Consider the following 20,245-nt stretch of genomic DNA (forward strand, 5'->3'; position numbering starts at 1 on the left):
CTTTAAGTTGACACTATTCAATGTGACACCAGCACTAAAGCGACACTAGAAATTACTTAATGTCACTTCAGCGACACTCGACTGATTTAGCTGCATTAGTGGTCACCTTATGTTTGCACTTACTATATTGGCGCTTCCTTTATGTTAGCAACACTTAGCAGGGACACTACTGTCACAACTTTCTGATGATTGCAAGTAAACATGAAACTGTCAATAGTTCTTGGCTACTATATGCCAACAGTGTCAAACGTGTTTTTTTGATGTCACAAAGTATGGTCCACTAGCTGACAACTGTGAGCGGCGTGTGGAAGCATTAACCTCTGAACTCTCTCCATCACTGCCGTCACGCTGGAAGGAGGAAACCGTGGAGATCGGACAGATAGATGAGGATGAGGATTGAGTTTGACATGTGTTTTGTAGTGCGGTGAGTTTGAGTCCTGGCGTGGATACGAACGCCTGCTCTCGGACTCAGGTTCACAGACAGCTGCGTGCATCTTCAGGTCTTCTGTGGACAGAGGCTGCATGATTTGTTTGCCGTGATCTCCTGCGGTTTTCCTACATCTGTGTTGTGTGTTTCTAAATAGTGTAGAGAGACGAGAATAACATTATCTTTTGTTAAACGTGGATTTCTTCTTCTTCATATCGTACCTGTTGTGGTTTCTTCATCCCTTGTGTCTTGGTGACTTCAGGGCAGTGCTGTGGAGCAGAGAGCAGACAAAGGTGTGGTGGAGAGAAAGGGCTCCAGAGAAGACCACCACCATCATCATCACCACCACCAGCAGCAGCAGATGAGTCGGGAGCAGGCGAACGTGGAGCTGGAGCCTGAAGAAGAAGTGCCAGAGGAAGACAGGGCGCAGAGGATTGAAACGTCCAGAAGACCCCCGCACATCCACCACCGTTCATCCTCCACCAAGACCGAGCACCACAACCAGCACCACCATCATCACCACCACCACCCCAGTCGGGCCCGGGGCCTTTCGCGGCAGGAGACTTTTGACTCCGACTTGCAGGAGAGCAAAGACTCGTACGTGGAGGCGCGCTCGCAGCACCTCCACCAGGACGAGGAGGATGAGGACCCTCAGCCGCAGCACCCGTACGAGCCGCACAGGGACCACAACCACCACCACCACCATCACCACCACCACCACCGCGGCGGGCAGGAGGAGGACGGCCACGCCCCGGGCCACCACCGATCCAAAGAGCGCGAGCAGGATCACAACGAACGGAACAAGCAGCGCTCGCACCATCACCACCGGCCCACGCGCGACTACCACCATCACTACTACGACCGGGACCGAGAACAGGAGGGGGAGGGGGCGAGCAAACAGAGGGGGGGCGACGCTGCCGAGTGGACCAGAGACTCGTACATCCACGAGTGACCCACCCCGATCCCAACAACTCCCATCATGCTGCTAAACCTCGAAGCCACAGCCACCTATTTATGTACGCTTCCTTTGTAACTCTTTTTCAACTGCAGGATTTCAACCACGTCAACATGTGAATTTGTATTTGCTCATGGGTTCATGCGTGGGTGTGCACCGGCCGTCTCCATATTTTCAAGCTCTTTGATAAAGCATGACACAAACCTGATCTGTTCTCTCCGTGGTTGGCCTTCCTGAGGATCTGTGGATGTCTGCTTGAATGTGTTACTTCAGACTACTGCGAGAGGTCAACTCTCCCCTGATGGGGACGCTTGAAGATCTGGGAAATGTCGAGAATCAGTTTCATTATCGGACGAGATCGATTCAGATCATTCCACCTGGATCCACAAATGCACAATTTACAGGTGACTTAAAGGTGGGTTAGGTGATTGTGGAACATTTCAAATTGATAGTTGAGTTTGATTGACATATCACAATATTGAACAGGCTTTTATTTGTTTTGTTTTGTGTTCCAGGAAAAAGTCTCCTACCCTTCCTTTAAGTACATGAATAATGTGACGAGTTACTCAAGTATGTTTTTGTAACTCTTCAGTTGTGTAAACTTGATACAACTAAGAAATGTTTGCATCAATTTCCTCGAAAAGGTTCTGCATATTTCCCTAGTCATCGAGCTCAAATATATGTCTTTGTTTCTACTCCGTCTCCTTCCTACCGACTCAGCGAAGCTCGCTCTTTTCATGCCAGTGTGTTTTTGGGTCCAGGTTTTAAACGACTTTTATCCTGCACTTTTACTGATTCACAGAAAAAAAAGCAGTTTGGTCTGACACTGCTGTAGTTCTTTGGTAAAGTCTGAGCCCCTTTCCGTCTCCAAATCTTCCTTCAGGAGCCCCGGTTATTAAATAGCATGATGTGTGTTAAGATCCTCCGTCATCCTTTTTTGTGTTACACTTTCACAAGTGGACTTTTTTTCAGACCCCTGATACTCAAACCTTCATCTGTTCCAAGTTTTGGCTGCCAGTGTCTCCCATACATACTCACTTTCTAACTTTGTTTTAGTATTAAAAAGCCACACAAGCATAAAGAATGTAAAAAGTAAAAAGTACATCTTCATGTGATTCCTGCCTCATTGTCGATCATAGATGATTCCAGTCTCACACGGTGGAAGTTTTCCTTTAGCAACCGTCGTATCTGCACCTGTCCGATCCCATCTTGGAGCTGATGAAGTTTTTTGAATCAAACGTCTTCCACTTGTCAAAGGTCTGATTGTTTTCATGAACATGTGCGATCGTCTGTGAGACTCTGGATGTAGGAGGTACAACACAAGGATTCTCTCGCTCCTCACCAGATTATTTATTTATGATTCCCAACAGGAGTTCACACACTCATCGGTTGTTTACAGATACACGAAGCACCGCGTCATTTGTTTTTGCCTGACAAATGTATTTATAAGTTTTTATGCTACATTTGTAGCAGAGAAGATTTTTAACTGTGTACAGGTGTATGTACATAATATATAAAGAATAAAGTTGAACCTGGGATGATGTTGTGGAAGTATATCTGAAGCCTGCCTTTTTTTTTTTTTAAGACAACGCAAGCTAAAAATAGAATCCTGGAACTCCGCTGAGAAACACTCGCACGTCTGACTCTCCTACGTCGTCATGACAACGACACGGACGGAAACAAATCATTCCGGAGTTGTGACGTGGTTTCTTGATGAAGTTGAAGAAAGAAAGCTGCAGCTGGAGTCAGATTGAAGGTGGATGAGCTGACAGACCTGTCACACCTCTGAGGTCCAGAAGAATCCTTCAATCGAGATCAGAACTTGTGTTTTATATCTCAGATCAAAGAACAAAAGTTTATTCTGCAGCTGAGGTTTGGCACTGGAAGCTAAATCTCTCACAGTGGATATTTGAAGTGTGTAAATATTGCATCACATAAACAGTATAAATACTTCATCCTCCTTCCGGCTCACTACTTCCTGATCTAGTCCGAGATGCAGCCAATCCCGTCACCATAGCAGCTGTGCCGTCACCGTTGCTATGGCGAAGCTGCTGCATGTGCTGCTGCTCACTTATCCTCACGTGCCTCCCCCTCCTGTCTTCGTTTACAAATCTAATCCCTTCATGGTCGCAGCTGGCGAGGGACAGATGCCGCCAAACTCTGGTCAACACATCCAGACGGGGACGTCCAGTGTCGGAGCTCTCGTCTGTCTGATCCCGAGTCCCTCAGCTCTTCTGGAATTTGGCGATAAAAAAGCCAATAGTGTCCTGGTGGGCTCTGTGGGGGAGGGGGGTGGAGGCATCGATCCGGCCCCAGCTCAACTCAGGACTGAACCTCTGCAGGAGGCGGCGCTGCTCCGGCGTCAGCCCGGCACCCAGCAAACCTTCAGCGCCGATGTGAGGAACCTGAAAAAGAGAGGCAGTTTTTTTTAATTCCATCTTGCACCAGAAATATCCACAACATTTTGGTTTGATGTGGCCCTTTAACTTTGTTTATAAGGTCAGTGTAAAACTTCAAACCAATCAGAGAAATGACAGCTTACGTTTTTCCTTGACGTCAAGGCGTAATTACACGCTTGACTTTTTATTTTTATACGGTAATTATGTTATTATTTTGTACAAAAATTTGATCTTTTTTGTCAGGTTTTTCAATCACATTTAGGATCCATTTATCCTTCTTTTGGGTTCAGGAGGTTCAACTGCTTACCCCTGGTCTAGCATTAGGATCTTCTATGGACAACTATCAGTGCCACCAGACTATAAAATAGTTTATAGTCATTTTTTTGTTGTGAGCTGCTTCACGCCAATCATGCGATGCGTGAACGGTCACGTGACGATGTAAAAGCACACTATCAAGTAGCTTGACATTTTTTTGGTATTGTCTGGTTACACTTTTATACCAACATTATTATATTAAATAAAAAGGCTCCAAGTTAAAACATATTCAACTTGGATTTATTTTAGAAGGATATGAAATAAGATTATCAAACTATGCGCCATATTTTATTTGTATTCATTTAGAAAATATTCAAATTATTTCAATTGAATGATTAAAGAAAACAATGGAATTGAATAACAATACTATTCAATTCAATGATTAATCAAAAACAAATTAATCCGTTCAATTTACCCATTATTGAAGTAGATTAGTTTTCAAATTTAAACTTTTTTTAATGGGGAAAACTTAACCATTCAATATTTGACAGCAAAAAAATGTACTTTCAAAATCTTCACTCCCAGTCAGTCACAGGATGATACTGGAAGAACTATTGCGTTCATCAGCAGCTGACAATCGGAAACACGCTTCCATCATGAAGCCACACAGGTATGTGCAGTCGAGATGTTACCTGGGGCTGCAGCGTCAGACAAGGGAAGGTCTGTAGAGCCCACTGGACCTGCTTCTCGTTCTCAGCCAGAGTCAGAGTGCAGGTGCTGTAGACCAGAACTCCTCCTCTCTTTAGCAGCTCCACCGCCTGCCAAACACACACACACGGATTTATGTTGCACATCAGAGATACACGTCCACCTTTTATCCACTTGTCACATAATTCCAGTCTGTTTTATACCATCATTGACGCATGCGATCGAGCGGTGTGTCTCCGACCCGCGGGTCTTGTAACCTTGAGGAAATGATGCCGGACAGTGATGGACGACCACATGTCAGCAGGATAACGGATGACTCTGGGAAAGAGTCGTTTGTCCGCTCGCCTCAGGATATGCAACAAATAAATCCTTTTTTTAACAAGATTTTAATATTTTACACAATCTGATTATTTTTGAGTTTACTCTTGTTAAAGTTATAGTTCTTCTATTCTAATTTCACACATTTTCTGAGTAATATTTTAATAATAAGAGTTATTGAAAAAAATGTGAGTCCATTTTAATGAAGAAAATGATCTGTAATGTTCAACTTGTATTGAAGCCTCGACAAGAGAAAGTGTTTCTGAAAAAATTAAACAAGTCAATATTTTAATAATGTAGCAGAAGTTTAAAGAATAAATAACGATAAAGACAGGAATTACTTCGGGTAAATATTGTGAGCGCTAGCTATATTTATTTATTCAAATGCACTTACATTTTTGTCTATAACTTTAAAAAGAAACAAATTACTCTGAAAATAATCCCAACTCTTATTCGACACTACTGTGAGTAGAAAATGAGAGAATTTTGGGTGAACTATTGCAAAAATGTTCGATGCGACTTCAGTTACTTTGCACTGTTTCAGTCCTACACTGCCACCAAGTGGCGTGAACAGATCATTGCAGGTTGATGCGGCGCGCAGTCTTGTCTAAAGCAGGGGGCTCCCGACCCTCCTCATGCTTAGGCCCCCCAAACATCCTTAACCCATTGCCAGGGACTTTTATTTACTTGTCAATATCTATTATTTGTTATGCATTTAGGGTATCACAGGTGATGTGTTTAGGAACAATCGGAAACTTTAAAATCCGAAGATCAAGGCGTGTAGTATGTTGAGGGAAATTTGTTAAAAAATATATTTTCTTTTATGTTAAATTAGATTAATTCTTCCCTTTCCTTCAGTTTTTTAACCACTGCTCTAAAGTACTAACTTGTGTAACTCTACTTCCAACATGGACGTGTGAGTTTGTGTGAGGTCAAACTCACAGCTCGAAGCAGCTTTCTCTGCAGCGGCTGGTACGAGCACACTTCCTCCACGCTCCAGGTGACGGCCATGTTGGGTCTCTGCCCCAGACCACTGCAGGGAGCGTCCAGCAGCACGCGGTCGAAACTCTCCGGAGTAAACGGAGGTCCTGAGAAAGCAGCACAGGTGTTTTTCAGTTGAGGAGACGTCGCACATGAGCCGGGGGCAGTGGTCTCACCGTCGGTGGCGTCGGTGGCGGCGGTGCTCACGGCCCGAGTGCTGTCGAAGCAAAACACTTTCACACTCTGCAGCTTCAGCTTCTTTATGTTGTCTTGGATTTTCTTAATCTTGTTTCTGATTCGATCCAGAGCCACGACTTCCCCCTGCGAGCACACGACGATCAGACTCGCCACCATCGCTCATCCATGTCATGAGTCGTTGGTACCTGATCTCCCATGAGCGCAGCGATGTGGCAAGTCTTCCCTCCGGGGGCAGCGCACATGTCCAGGATCCTCTCCCCGGGACGAGGCCCCAGGACGTGACCCACCACCACCGACGGCAGGTTCTGCAACAGTGTCATCTAAGTGAACTACGGCGGTGAAGAGAGAGGAGATGAAGTAGAAATACCTGCAGAAACACCAGGCTCGGTAAGACACCGTCGAAAGATGGACTCTGATAAAGAGGGTCCGTCATGAGGACCCCGACACCTCTGAGACGAGCAGACGGAAGAGTGTCAGGAACAAAAACATTTTTCATTTCACTGCTTTTTTTTTTTCTTTCTGTACCGGGGAGGTTGTTCCGTGCAGAAGATGTCAGCCCGGTCTTTCTGAGCCACTCCGTTCCCCACAAACACTTTCTGGCCCTCAAAGCTTAGAGCTCCACGTCTGCATTTCCCCTCCAGGTCAGAGAAGACCGAGACCAGGTCCCCTCGCTTCATGTCTGCCCACAAAAATGCACATGCTGTGACACTTACACATAATCCTGACCGTCACTTGACACTTCATACAACTAAACTCTCAAAACAGGTTTTGTTTGGCGCTGTTGTCAGCACTGACTCCATCAAAGGTCCGTCCTAACATCGTGCAACACTCACACTTTGGACAGGACATGATTCCTGAGCTGAAAACATGAGCGCCTCTGAGCACAGCACTCCCACACAGAGAACCAACAACCACTTCTGAGCCCAGCTGCTGCACCGGCCTGATGAGAAATGAACAGTTTCACTTGTTTTTAATCTACTTTACAGACAACACTGATGTACTGTCAAGTGATGGAACCGTCTGTACGCTTGTGACTTTATAACTCATACCTCGGACCATCGACAGGAAGCAGGAGAACATCTGGAATCGTTGGATGTTGGAGAATCTCAACGGAAGCGGCTGATGAGTTCGGCAGCTGCGGCTGTAAAACAAGAACCCGCATGAACAAACTGTCCCTTTAAAAAGTTCATGTTCCAGTCACCGTGTTGAGCTCGTCCCTCAGCTGGAGTCTGATCTGCTCCACTGGAGCCAGATGTGTGCTGACACGCACACACGTGTGCGATGGCGGGTGTGACAGGCATTCAAGAAGGTTTTGGAAACGTCCTTCAGCTTCTTCATGACCGACTGCGTCTAACAACTGAGACAAGACTCTCTCATCTAGCGACATCTAGTGGTGCATTTGAATACAGTTTAAAAATACAAGCTATCTTATTACCGCAAAATAATATTACGATAGAACTACTAATACATATGATAGTTATTGCTTTAAATAATCTTTCCCAAAGGCGTCCTACCTCCTGGTTTAAGAAGACGTTTCGGAGATGCTTGAGAACTTCTGGATTCAGAGAAATGTTGGGGATCGACATGTTGAAAGTCTTCAAACCTGCACAAGATCGAATTTTACAAATCACTTCGTAAAACATAACGTGAATGACGTGGAATCGAATCCTCGTTTGACTTCATTTAACAAGTCGTAGTTAATCTGTATCGATAAATATAAATAGTAATACTGGCTTCATGTTTCCACGCGCACTATTTGTGCAGAGCGTGTGGAGAACCACAACTTCCGCATTCGTCAGAGTGGGGGGTCACGTGACAAAGTTCAATAAATATAACATCTCGCTGTTTTTTCTTTTATTGAAATGTGTATTTAAAAAAGCGAAATACAAAACACAGCCAATAATACATTCGCAAACTTAAATATATAATGAAAATACAAAAAATATATATAATAATAAATTAGAATTTCGAATTAATAATGTATACATGACGTTATTAATAGATAAAAATAATATTACAATAAAAAGGGGTTATTTTTATCTGACACTACAATAACGTGAATTGTACTATGGTTGTTAACCCTAATATTTGTCCGCCATGTTAGTAGTTGTATTTATTAATAAACAAGTGAAGCTACGATGCTGTCTCGCCAATACTTACTGACAAAAGATTATATTATTCTTTTACAAAATAAAAATAAAAATAAATGAAAAAATAAAAACGGCTCCGCGTCGATGCGTCTGTTACGTGGTGACGTCACCGGAAACCAGGCGAAGGCTCTGACTCTCTGGAGCTCCTCCATCCAGCAGCAGCAGCTCCAGACGCCGCAGCGGCTCGAACAGTGAACACTAGAGCTGTGTTTTTCTCGCTTTGCTGCAGCATCACATACTCGCCAAACTCTCCGTGACCTGCTCGACTCGATCAAAAGCGTCGCCATTCCTTTTCCACGCCGTCATCCGCGTGTTTAAAGTCTCAGGTCGCATGGATTCTGCGCCGAGAAGCTGTTCAACGGACGAGAGCTCGCGCGGCTAATGTTAGCTAGCTGAGGAGCTGTTGAGTTTCGGAGTTCGGTTCTGTTGTCCACCCGACCGAGCCACGGACACGCCACGATCTCGACTCGCACCATGGGCCTCATATTCGCCAAACTGTGGAGTTTCTTCTGCAACCAAGGTAGGCTGTTGTTGGAGTTGAACCTCTGTTGTTGTGCGAGGAGAACTGTGGTGTGGATCCGAGGCTCACCAGCAGACAGAGAGAAGGAAAGGAATCGAACCTTTACTTTACATTCTGGATTATTATCTGCTCTGAGAAGCACTATAAACTGCAGTCTAAAGTGTTGCTCAACGGCTCTCTACTGTGGTACTAGCAAGAGTAGAACATGTTGCTAAATAACAAATCTCTGTGGTGAGAGTGCAATGTCTAGTTATTTGTTGTCTGAATTAAGCCATTTAATATATATATATTTTTGTATTTCTTGATTTTTCACGTACATTTTCAAATATTTTAGAGACGATCTATTACCATTGTAACGAAGCATTACTCTTATTATCTTTTACATTTATTTGACGTGTTAAATTGTCACTCCACCAGACATGTCACACCAATGTGTGTACCCGGAAAACTTTTCATATTGTAGTCGGTTGTGTTAGACAATTGGAAGGTTTTCTTTTGAAGCAAACAAGTTGGTAGAATCTATAGTGACACAGCAAGTTAAAATGTAGTAAAATAAATGTTTTGCAAAGTTGATCTAGGGCTGTGTGACATGGAAAGATCATTTTACAGTAACTAAAAACATATTCAAAGTTATATTATACAACTTATATTATTCTTGACCTAATTACAGTTTCTCCTATTCCAAGAGAAAACGTACAAAAGTCATCATTATTTACTTTGACAGGACGAGATAAAGAAATGTTACATCCTCTGAATCATACATTTTGCAATTTCAGTGCTGGACTACTGAGCGTTCATGTGTGGAATTTGGTTTGTTTGTTTGACGCAGCAAGTTTTAATAACGACTATAATTAAATATCAATCTATCATTAAATACTGTTTCTTTACATCTAAATGCGATGCTGGTTTGGCATTCAGTATTTTAATTTCAACACCGATCTCACAGTTCTTTGAAGCGAAGTTAAAATGTTGATCATAATGGTCCGGGTTGTTTAGTGGACATTAGAGCACAAGTGTAATCTTCTCTAGAGAGAAACACTCTAATAGTTAATCTGTTTACTCCCACGCTTGTTAGTCTAATCCCACATCACTGTCATCGCTCACTTGTCAAACAGCTTTATCTTCAAACCTCACTGACTGGAGATCTGCTCGTGGTCAATTCTCTGTCCCGTCCTGCATTTCTGCAACGTCGTCGAACTCTTCAAGGTCAATGAGAAAAGGCGTTGGCTATTTGCGCTGTAAATACTTTTCTCATCCAAGTGATCGTCACTGTCTTGTCAAGGAAGGTGTGTATCTTCTTCGATGGACCTAAGATGAATATGAGCAACATTGTGTATCAAAGTCGTATAACTTGAATTTTGTTTATCAGTTTGAGTCACTCCTCCCTTTGTTCTGGTGTAAATGGCCCATCAGATCCTTCCCCTCGTTCTGGATTCATGTGTCAAGTTTCTGGCCCTTAACAAGATTAGTTGGTGTTCAGGATGAGCGGATCATTATTGCGTACAATGGCCACAATGAGATCACTGTAAAACTGGCGGTGGGATCGTGAGGGGGCTTCATCGAGGGACTGTAACAAGAGGACGAATCATTTCTGCTCAAAGTCTGCAGTGAAAAGAATCTCAACTGTTGCCGTGTGTACATGTAGAAGCAAAGCGTTTGTTTCAAAGTACCCTCAGTGATCTGACATGATACAAAAAGTACTAGCGAAGCACTCCGGAGATTTTGTTTTGTGGCGATTGGAAGATGTTCTCTTGTTTCCCAAACACGAGCGTTGCGTCACACTGTGAGAAAAGCTGCTGTAAAAGTAAACATGTGGTTGGACATTTGGACCACTCCTCTCCGAGTGTTTGTGCTCGCACGTTCAACTCTTCACCGACTGTTAGGGCCAGAGTGTTCGACTTGCTGTCTGTGGCGTCATGTTTTATTCCACGTAGTATGTTAATGTATTGCTGTGTAAATGCTCAGATCCATACACATGTTTGTCTTTAACTGTCAAGGTCGTTCAAAATGTCAAACATGGGTTATGCAGGTCAGTGACAGTTCTCAGACATCCCCAATACTAACTAAATCTCTACAAATGAATACAAAAGTACAGAAGCAAAGTGATGAAACATGTTGTTTTAAGGATAAAAAGAATAAAGCAGGTCTGTGAGGCATGGGAAAATCCTAAAAAACATTTTTTTAAAGTTACATTTTACAACTTAATCCTAAACCTAAAGCTTTCAAATGTTGCTATTCCAAAAGAACGCGTACAAAATTCATTAGATATGTTGACATAACGTGCTAAGGCAATCTGGGTTTTAGAATAAACCAACGCAGTATTCGCTCTAGAAATATTAGTATTAATGTGTGGAATTTGTTATATTTAGCCTAAAAGCGGCTAGTTAAGCTACAATACAACTGGCTCACTGTTAAAGTAGTCGTTTATCTATTTAGTCACATGTTATCAACTCCTGGTTGAGACACACTTGTGCTTCATGGCGATGAACACACAACACAAAGGTCACATCAGATTGTTGTGAATCAATACATTGAAACGATCACTCAATAATCTGTCGCCTCCACACGTGTGACGAAGCTGCAGATCACTTCATGTGAGTGACACATCAACACGTGTGACGAAGCTACAGATCACTTCATGTGAGTGACACATCAACACGTGTGACGAAGCTACAGATCACTTCATGTGAGTGACACATCAACACGTGTGACGAAGCTACAGATCACTTCATGTGAATGACACATCAACACGTGTGACGAAGCTACAGATCACTTCATGTGAGTGACACATCAACACGTGTGACGAAGCTACAGATCACTTCATGTGAGTGACACATCAACACGTGTGACGAAGCTACAGATCACTTCATGTGAGTGACACATCAGCACATGTGAGGCTGCTGTGTGTAAAGTCAGTGTTACTCTTAGGAAGCAATAGTGGCTCCACAATCTGTCCATAGTTTACTGACACGGGTAAAATTAGGAGGCCTATGACCAGACTTCCTTCCTCTCAGACAGCCAGAGGCCTCGGCGGGGAGGAGAAGTCCAACACTGGTGTGGGATATTCTCACATGTACGCGTCAGCTGTTAACCCCTGGTGATGGCTCCGCGGTGGAGACCGAGAAGGAAGTGAGCTCTGTGAACGTTCTGCTCGACAGCTGTTGAAAGTCTGTGATCTGGAACCTGATGTTTGTTTGCTTCAACGACGACAGCCTCGTCCCTCGAACAGTTTCACGCTTGACTTAGGATGTTGGTCTGAGTGTGAAATACATTAGTGTCTTTGTTGTGTTTCATTTGATCGTCTGGTCCAGTTCCTTCTCAAGTCTTTTTCCATTTTTCCATTCTGGCGTTTGTCTTTCATTCTTTCCACACTTGTTCTTTCTATATACTTTTCATGTCTTTTTTTATCTATTTACTTTAGGCCTTACACTACTTTTTCTTCTTTTTTCTTTTCATCCCCTTTCTTCTTTACTTTCCTTCTTGTCTCTCGCTTCAGTTCTTTTAGTTCTAGCCTTCTTTCATTTTGTCTTCTTTTTATTAATTTTTTGATTTTGTTGTTTCTTACGGTTTGTCTTCCTTTTTCGTCTACGTTCTCTTTCCGGACTTTCTGTTTGTCTGTTTTTTTCCTCTTTCTCTCTTGCCTTCCTTCCTTCTTCATCAGGACCTCTCGGGGTCTGCCATCTACTATTCTTTCTCTCCGAGTCCTTCAAGAATCATTAGCGGGCTGATGTGTTTTTGTCGAGGTCACTTCTCCTATGAAGTTCTAATGAAAAATGGCCACATGTGCTGGGAGTCATCTTCACAGCTCATTTACAGTGCCCTGGTGCGGAAACGACAAGAAGCCCAAGCGTGTCAAACACCTCTGTGGTTCAGGTGCTAATGAAATGTGTTTGTTTCAGAGCACAAGGTGATCATTGTCGGACTGGACAACGCAGGGAAAACCACCATCTTGTACCAGTTGTAAGTCTTCTCGGGCATCTCGTCTGCTGATGTCGTCACCTCTCTGACCTCTGTCTCGCCCTCAGCCTGATGAACGAGGTGGTCCACACGTCTCCCACCATCGGCAGCAATGTGGAGGAGATCGTGGTGAAGAACACCCACTTCCTGATGTGGGACATCGGGGGTCAGGAGTCCCTCAGGTCCTCCTGGAACACGTACTACTCTAACACGGAGGTGAGAAGTGCCGGCAGGGCTGAGCCAGATGCATTGTCCAGAGGCGCTGGTCTTCCTGAGCCCGGCAGCTGGCGTGTTTGTTCAGAGCACAGACGGCAGCGGGGGCCACCATGTCAGAGGTCAGGGGGCTCACAATGGAGCCGGTCTGAAGCCCGAGTCAGCTGTTAGAGGGAGAATAAAAGAAGCTGCTGGAGAGACAGATGTGGAGAGAAATGCATCTGTCTCTCCAGTTTCACTTCAGGTTCAACACCAAAAATCGATCTTGTTACTGCTACGACTCTTGTAGCGTCTCTGATCGGGGTGACTGCCTCGTGTCTGCCCTCTGCTGGAGCACGAATCTGATCCCGGCCACCTTCATACGACTGGATTTACACGCCTGAAATGAATCTGGGGTCTGGGGGGCGGGGGGTCACTTTCTCACTTCTCAACCAACCTTCTCTTCCGCTCTGATCTTTGCCCTGGTTTGATGGTTGCTCTTTCCAAAATGAACAGGCCTCTTGTCTTTTGTGATGCGGGTATTCGTCTCCCACTGGATATTAGCATAGCTGTCACAGTCCATTGATGTGACCCCCCGGGTCCAGAGGTGCCCACCCACCATGTTTTGTGTTGAGGTTGTAAACTTCCTCCCGGAGAGAAGAGTGTAATGAACCCATCCTTTTTTCTCAGTTCGTCATCCTGGTGGTGGACAGCACGGACCGGGAGAGGCTGGCCATCTCTAAAGAGGAGCTCTACAGGATGCTGGCTCACGAGGTGAGTCACACATCAGGACTTGGGTCCAATAGGTTCTGTCGTTGGCTCCCACACTGACGACCTGTTCTGCTCACAGGACCTGAGGAAAGCCGCCGTCTTGATTTTTGCCAATAAGCAGGACATGAAGGACTGTATGTCTGCAGCTGAAATCTCCAAATACCTCACTCTGAGCTCCATCAAAGACCACCCCTGGCACATCCAGTCCTGCTGCGCGCTGACGGGGGAGGGGTACGAGCATATTCTGTTATTGCCTTTGGAAATAAGATCTCAAATTAAGGCTTATTTGTCATCTCTTCTCAGCTTGTGTCAAGGTCTGGAGTGGATGACGGCCCGGGCCGGGCTCAGATAGCACCTTCTGTTGCTCCCCTCGGATGAACTACCTGAAGTGGCCACACGGTGGCGACACAACTCATTTGACTGGACTTGTACATTCTAAAGCGAGTTCTGACTCATCGCCTCAGAAAGAACGATTCCACTGACGGGGAGGAAGACTCCTCCCTCACATGTCATGTTACATTTCGTGCCATGCACGCCACATGGAGGAACTTTACAGTTAGATGTGGTGCAACATTTTAGATTCTGCTTTTGATTTTTATGATTTTTGTTTAAGTTAAGGTCAATCTTAAGACAGGATGGAGACCACTCAGTATTGTCAAGGTGACTCTTCAGAGCTTCTCAAGTTCTCATCTGTCGGGTTCTCATGTTTGACAGCTGTTACACGTCCGCTACTTCTCTGGTGTTTATTCTCGCACTATATATATCTTTTTTGCTCTAAACCTTCAATCTGTTGTTTTAAACCCTACGTTAAGCTCAGAGCAGTATTTTCAGTTCTCAACACTATTAATGAGTTCTTCTGTTGTTTTTTCTCATGAACTGTCACTAAACGGAAGTGCTTTACTTGACTGCAACATTTTTTAAACGGAGAAGAGAACGATGTTTGAGTCCTTTGCAGACTTGAAAGGAAAGGCCACTGGTGGGATTGTTCAAGTGACTTAAGGAATTAGAATTTAATATTCCATAATTGCACATTTCCTCATTTATTTACATGTGAAAGCATTATTTAAATGTTCAGTTTTTATTTTACCATAACATTTCAATCTTTATAAATTAGTTTCAAACTTTTTTTTTTGTACACTGCACTAGAAGATTGCCCACCAGTGACCATGTTCTGTTTTAATGATCTTTTTACACTGTTACAGCAAAACTTGTACATGTTTGAAGATGATATTTTAGCAAAACTTGACCCTGAGCCTTAAACACCCTGTTGTCTGAGGCGTGTGTGAGACCATGTTTTTCCTTAAGGACGTTGATCAATCTACGCATGAATCAGTTTGAACCTTGAACGTTGCACCCTGGCAGGATTTAAAGTGGTTCATGCCGTGATTGACTTGCTCATGGGTTTTCTTTCTTTTCTACCTTGAAACCAACGCCAGCATCAGACTTGAACATGTGTGACAAGATGGTCAGTGTGTCGCGTGGATCATGTTCTCATTCCTTCTGTATTAAATTTTTATTATGAAACAGCCTTCTGATGCAAACACCAGTTTTATTCACATGTGGAATATATTAGGCAATCAAAGCACAGAAAAAACAAACAATTAGAGCTTCTAAAAATAGAATCATTTTTTTGGTTGATTTTAAGTTTTCTCTAAATGGTACATTCACTTTTGAAGAGTGGAAAGAAGATAAGACAAAACGGACATCTAAAAACATGTATATGGACAAACAAAAAGCTGAACATGGGGAGTAAAGCAAATATGGATAGAGCTGCTTGGTTTCCTGCACTGTGCTCTCAATTTATCTGTGAAGCTGTTAGAAAATTCAAAGCGTATAAATCCGTCACAAGTTCAGTGCTGAGGGGTTTCTCAGTAACACGGTCACAGAAACAACTTGGAAAAGATTTTATCGGGCTCACTAAGTCCTTGGCTCCTATTCAGCAACATCGATCTGCACAACATTCCTTTCTTTCGAGGGCCAACAGTCCAACTCCCAAAACGAGAGCATCGTCTCCGGGACAAGGCCACTCTTTGGAACGACGGCAGGAGGAAAAAAAAGTCGACTTCACAGAAAAAAGTTATCTGCAGAACGGGGCAACGTCCTTCACCAGCAGAGACTCCAACATGCAGCAAGACTTGATGAGTGTTTGAATGAGGAGGAGGAAACACTGAAGAATGATGGAAGGAGGAGGAGAGGCCGATAATATGAAATCTGGAGCATGGAATCACACGCACAGAGCTCTCTGGAACCTGAAAGAAAGGTGCTTCTGTTAGACCAGCACAACAAGATCTCCAAATAGATTTTGTGGTTGAGAAAGAATGTGTGTCTAACAAAAATGAATAAATGAAGCTTGGTGAATAAGAGACTATAACCCTTTACGGAAAGGTAACCAAGATGTTTAAAGGCGAGTATAAAAGGAACAAAAAGAGATGAAGATGGAACAAGAAAAATAAGTTGGTGGTGTTAAGAATGTAGAAGGTTTAAGGGAGATGAGTGAGACAAAAGATGAAAAAACAAGCGTAAAAGAGGGAAGATTTTAAATTAAAGAATTGAAATATAACATGGATATAAGAAGAATGGAAACCTCAAGTCAAGTGGAAGGAAATCTAAAATGGAAGAGACTGAAATTGCAGGGAAAGGAGGAAAAGGAAAAGGTAAAAGACAAGATGAAAGAAAAAAATGAAAAAAAAAGTAGAGGGAAGATGACAAAGCTAACCCAGAGAGCTGAACAGAAGGAAGTGAAGGTGCGTTTGTTTCACCTGTCCTCTGTGAATCCCTCCATCTCCTCCTCGTCGTCCAGCTCCATGTTCAGCTCGTTGTCCATGCAGTCGCGCCCGTAGCCGCTCAGCACACTGCAGACATGACGGGATCAACACCTGCGTCTCCTCTCGTGTCAGAGTCTCATCTGCTCACCTGACAGAGCGGCAGGTCAGGAACACGATCCTCTTCAGCTTCTTGTTGTAGAAGAAGTAGTTGAAGGACCAGAGGCTGCCTTCTTCGCCAAACGGGTCAGAGTCCAGGTCAGGGTTGTAGCTGCAACAACAATGCAAGAGTTTATTTGAATTCAAAAGGTCAGGAACACGACATGTTGACGCACCTGTAGATGTCACATCCCTGCAGGTTGATCTCCTGGTCGATGGCGTTCCACAGTTCCGGACGCACAGAGTCAAAGTCTTCTCCCACCGTAGAGAACAGGCTGCTGTTGACAGCGTTCGCCACCTGCAGGTGAGAGACGTTAGTACAGCCGTTCACCGGCTGAGCGCTCCGACACACTGACCCAGTTGAGACTGGGCTCGCGGCTGAACTCGTGGGCCCTCGCCGCGCTGAAGTCGTAGTCGGGCCTGAAGGACTCGTTGAGGGTGGTGATGAGGTAGAACAGAGTCTTCCTGCAGCACTTGTCGTTCAGAGGACTCTCTGCATCCTCGCTGCTCTTCCCCAGCCTGTCACACACACACAACATTTAGCTCCATCCTTACGTCGTACCAGTGTCGCCATAGCGACGGCCACACTCACTGAGAAGGACTGGGGGCGCTGGTGGACTGGGGAGGGGACAGAGCCTCCAGGATGTGCGGCTCCCCCTCCTGGCAGAACTGCTTAAACATGTGTTTGTCATCTCCTGCCATCTTGCACGAGTAGCTCTCGATCCTGATGAGATAAATAATGACATGCGATTCATCAAAAAAACTGATATTTGAAAGATGTTTAAATTAATATTTCGCCAGGATACAACTTTTATTTTTTAATTTCCGAGAAGCCTCTGCCCAAGGGTAATTATTGCACTTGCAAGTGGCGCCACCTACTGGCGACTGAACTTTCAAACGCGCATTATTAAAGCGTTCCATTTAAAATGTATGGACTTAGTCAACACATCCAGTTGCATTTCTAATTTTACATTATTTATTCAATTCTGTCAAGTTATGCATTTCTTATCTTTAGTTGTTTTACAAGGTGCACTTCAAGGAATCTCATAGTTGGTAAAGGTGGCATTTTTATCTTGACATGTCACACGCTACCACACAAGCATGACCAAAATAGATAAAGAGGAACAGGGAAGTACATTTATGACTTACTGTCGCTCAACATTGGTTTATAAAAACAAAAACAACTGTAAGCAGCTGGTGTGAGAACGTCAACAGACACCTGCGAGCAACACTAAAACCAGTCTAGTGTTTACATCCTTGCACTTGTGTGTAGAAGTTCCCTTTTTGTATCTAGGTCAGACGTGCAGAGCAGTTGTTTATTATGCACCCTCCACAGACGAGTTATGCAAGATCAGAGGTTGTGCAACTTGAGATCGACCTGGACCTTCGATGATCTTGCCAGACTAACTTCAGGTCACGGTAAGTGACACCCTGGTGGAAATAGTTCACCTGCTCTGAAGTCACAACACAGCTGACCAGACTAAACACTGGACATGGTCCCAGAATGAAAGGACTGTAGCCTGTGTATACTTAGACATCCATTGTGTAGATGCTGAAACCACAGACCACAAACAAGTCGTTATTAATTCTGTTCTTGAATGAGCCAAACGTTTGTGGTTTGTCTTCTGAAAACATTAATTCGTGCAGTCTTGAACTCTTGTCAGAACACTGGTTGTGACAGCTTTAGTTTTTTGTTCCTGCACCATTGTGTACTTCTGCAACCACAACACACTTTACACCCGTCCAAAATAGACAGAGTGGTGCGAAAGGACACCGGGGTGTGGGACAAAACGTTCGGATGGGAACACGAAGATCAACAACCTGATGTTCATGTAACCAAAATAAAACCTCAAAATCATGTGATGCGATTAGATAACACAGCTTGGAAACAGTAATTACCATGTAGCGACAGTATCCAGTGAACTCCCAGGGGGCGGAGTTTTAATCGGTTTATCTCAACATTGCGCAAGACTTTTTTCCACTAGTACCACTGGCCTCGTTTATGAGAACATCACAAGTTTCACCTGCCTCACCTTTTTTTATGGTGACACACCTGCCTGAGGTGAGGCACAGAAAACCACAAGAAACACAGCCTGAAACCACTTTAAATCCATCAAATGAAAAGCCACCACATTTAACCATTAGTCTTGAAGATGCTTTAACCAGAACAACTATCAATTTTTAGATAACGTTGCTGAAAACATCGGATAAACACTTGAAACCTAGGAAGGTTATCTTTGTTAAATGGAGATTGTTGTTGGAGTAAAACAGACACTTATGATTGTGTTACTCTGTCTTAGACAAAATGTGTGTCCTTGTACCGAGTACAAACCAATTTATTTCAACAACAAATTCTCGAAGCCTTAAGTGACACAAGAAGCAACATCACACAGAAAAATAAAATAAAATGCGTGTGATCTTTCAAGTACCTGCCAAGGATGCGAGACTCTCCTGTCTCAGCACACAGACGAGAGCTGAGGGCTTCAAAGCTGGAGTTCTCCAACAGTTTCATCTCGGTCTGTCCATTTAAATCGAACAAAAACACAAGAACTTGTCAAGTTTTCAGTTCGAAACAGAATACAACATTGTTATTTCATATTTGGAAAGAAGTAGAAACATAAATATTTAAGTGGAATCACTATATAAACACAACATTCAAGAAAGAAGACACAATTAAAATGTTATTTTAATTGTATGACCTGTTCTTCCCCCGCGATGTCAAATCGCTGCCCCTCCCCCACCCCGTACAAACATAGCTGACATCTCTTCCTGTTTCTGTTTAGCGATATTACACAACAAACTTACCGAACAAGTCGAGGCAAATCCAGCAAACAAACGGACAAAGTGTCGTTTCTCGAGCGTACACTTCTTTTTGTGGAGAACTCCAACAATCCGCGCTTTGTTTTTGACCTGCTAACGTTAGCGGCTAACCTGCTAGCTTTTGTGCTTCACAGCCGAGCTCTTACTGCGCCACTGGCTTCATGCATCTTTCTTCAAAACTCGTCCGACAGGCGCTTAATCGAAGACTCTTTATACAAAAACTACTCTTTCCGATTAGGTGTGAAGAAATGGAATCCAGAGACTGATGTCGTCCGTCGGAGTTTGTCTGCAGCGGCATCCCTTTCGACCTGATTTTTAATCCGAGGTTAGCGTTAGCGAGATCCAGTCGCTGTTCTCAAAGCGACTCGATCACAAAACACTCGATACCGAACTATAGCGTTTGAGTTTGGAAAATAGTTCTCAGTTGCTCCGATAGACTCGAGGACAATGTCTCACTGTCAAAACAACATCTACTGTTTGTAAGAGCCAAGCCCCTCTGCTTTTATATAGCTTGAACAAATACACGCCCACTCCTGCGACAGGGACGTTACTATTGGCTATTTTCTGTGTCACTTTCAAAGTCTGGCTATTGATTGGTTAATATTTCGTGAGCGCAGCCCCTTGTATCAAATGGCCTCCCTTGTTACAGTAAACAACTGGAAATAAATATATA

The 20,245-nt window shown here is 43.7% G+C and overlaps 4 protein-coding genes across 12 annotated transcripts in view; 2 read left to right on the plus strand and 2 right to left on the minus strand.

The window, feature by feature from the left end:
- Positions 1–2,936, plus strand: part of cacnb2a (calcium channel, voltage-dependent, beta 2a) — a 48,390-nt gene extending 45,454 nt beyond the window's left edge. For all 8 annotated transcript variants that reach the window (XM_087789839.1, XM_087789841.1, XM_087789844.1 and 5 more), the window contains one exon: positions 690–2,936. In XM_087789839.1, the coding sequence (XP_087645965.1) occupies positions 690–1,379 (690 nt within the window). In that variant the 3' untranslated portion in view covers positions 1,380–2,936. The remainder of the gene's footprint in view (positions 1–689) is intronic.
- Positions 2,709–8,008, minus strand: nsun6 (NOP2/Sun RNA methyltransferase 6). Of its 2 annotated transcripts, none has more exons than XM_087789848.1 (11): positions 7,756–8,008; positions 7,443–7,598; positions 7,291–7,382; positions 7,075–7,181; positions 6,767–6,920; positions 6,609–6,690; positions 6,427–6,546; positions 6,220–6,364; positions 6,005–6,150; positions 4,729–4,854; positions 2,709–3,787 (listed from the first exon to the last, which is right to left on the minus strand). In XM_087789848.1, exons 1-11 carry the CDS (start codon positions 7,882–7,884, stop codon positions 3,608–3,610), a joined length of 1,437 nt encoding a protein of 478 aa, XP_087645974.1. In that variant the 5' UTR covers positions 7,885–8,008; the 3' UTR covers positions 2,709–3,607. The 2 variants fall into 2 exon arrangements, 1 of the variants encoding a protein (XP_087645974.1); XR_015710935.1 differs by lacking the exon at positions 2,709–3,787 and adding an exon at positions 4,948–5,089 and having other exon boundaries at positions 4,765–4,854.
- Positions 8,009–8,507: 499 nt separating this feature from the next.
- LOC148082610 (ADP-ribosylation factor-like protein 5B) lies at positions 8,508–15,359 on the plus strand. Its single transcript, XM_087789850.1, has 6 exons — positions 8,508–8,911; positions 12,811–12,871; positions 12,937–13,084; positions 13,751–13,834; positions 13,911–14,062; positions 14,135–15,359. The coding sequence occupies exons 1-6, from the start codon at positions 8,866–8,868 to the stop codon at positions 14,181–14,183; spliced, it is 540 nt and encodes a 179-aa protein (XP_087645976.1). The 5' UTR covers positions 8,508–8,865; the 3' UTR covers positions 14,184–15,359.
- A 1-nt stretch (position 15,360) lies between these two features.
- Positions 15,361–20,035, minus strand: maf1b (MAF1 homolog, negative regulator of RNA polymerase III b). The gene is made up of 8 exons (XM_087789849.1): positions 19,558–20,035; positions 19,182–19,270; positions 17,345–17,476; positions 17,109–17,271; positions 16,929–17,050; positions 16,745–16,864; positions 16,591–16,683; positions 15,361–16,080 (listed from the first exon to the last, which is right to left on the minus strand). The coding sequence occupies exons 2-8, from the start codon at positions 19,262–19,264 to the stop codon at positions 16,056–16,058; spliced, it is 738 nt and encodes a 245-aa protein (XP_087645975.1). The 5' UTR covers positions 19,265–19,270; positions 19,558–20,035; the 3' UTR covers positions 15,361–16,055.
- Positions 20,036–20,245: the final 210 nt, after the last annotated feature.

Source organism: Callionymus lyra, chromosome 4, assembly GCF_982586985.1.
Source record: "Callionymus lyra chromosome 4, fCalLyr1.hap1.1, whole genome shotgun sequence".
NCBI classification, from domain to species: domain Eukaryota; kingdom Metazoa; phylum Chordata; class Actinopteri; order Syngnathiformes; family Callionymidae; genus Callionymus; species Callionymus lyra.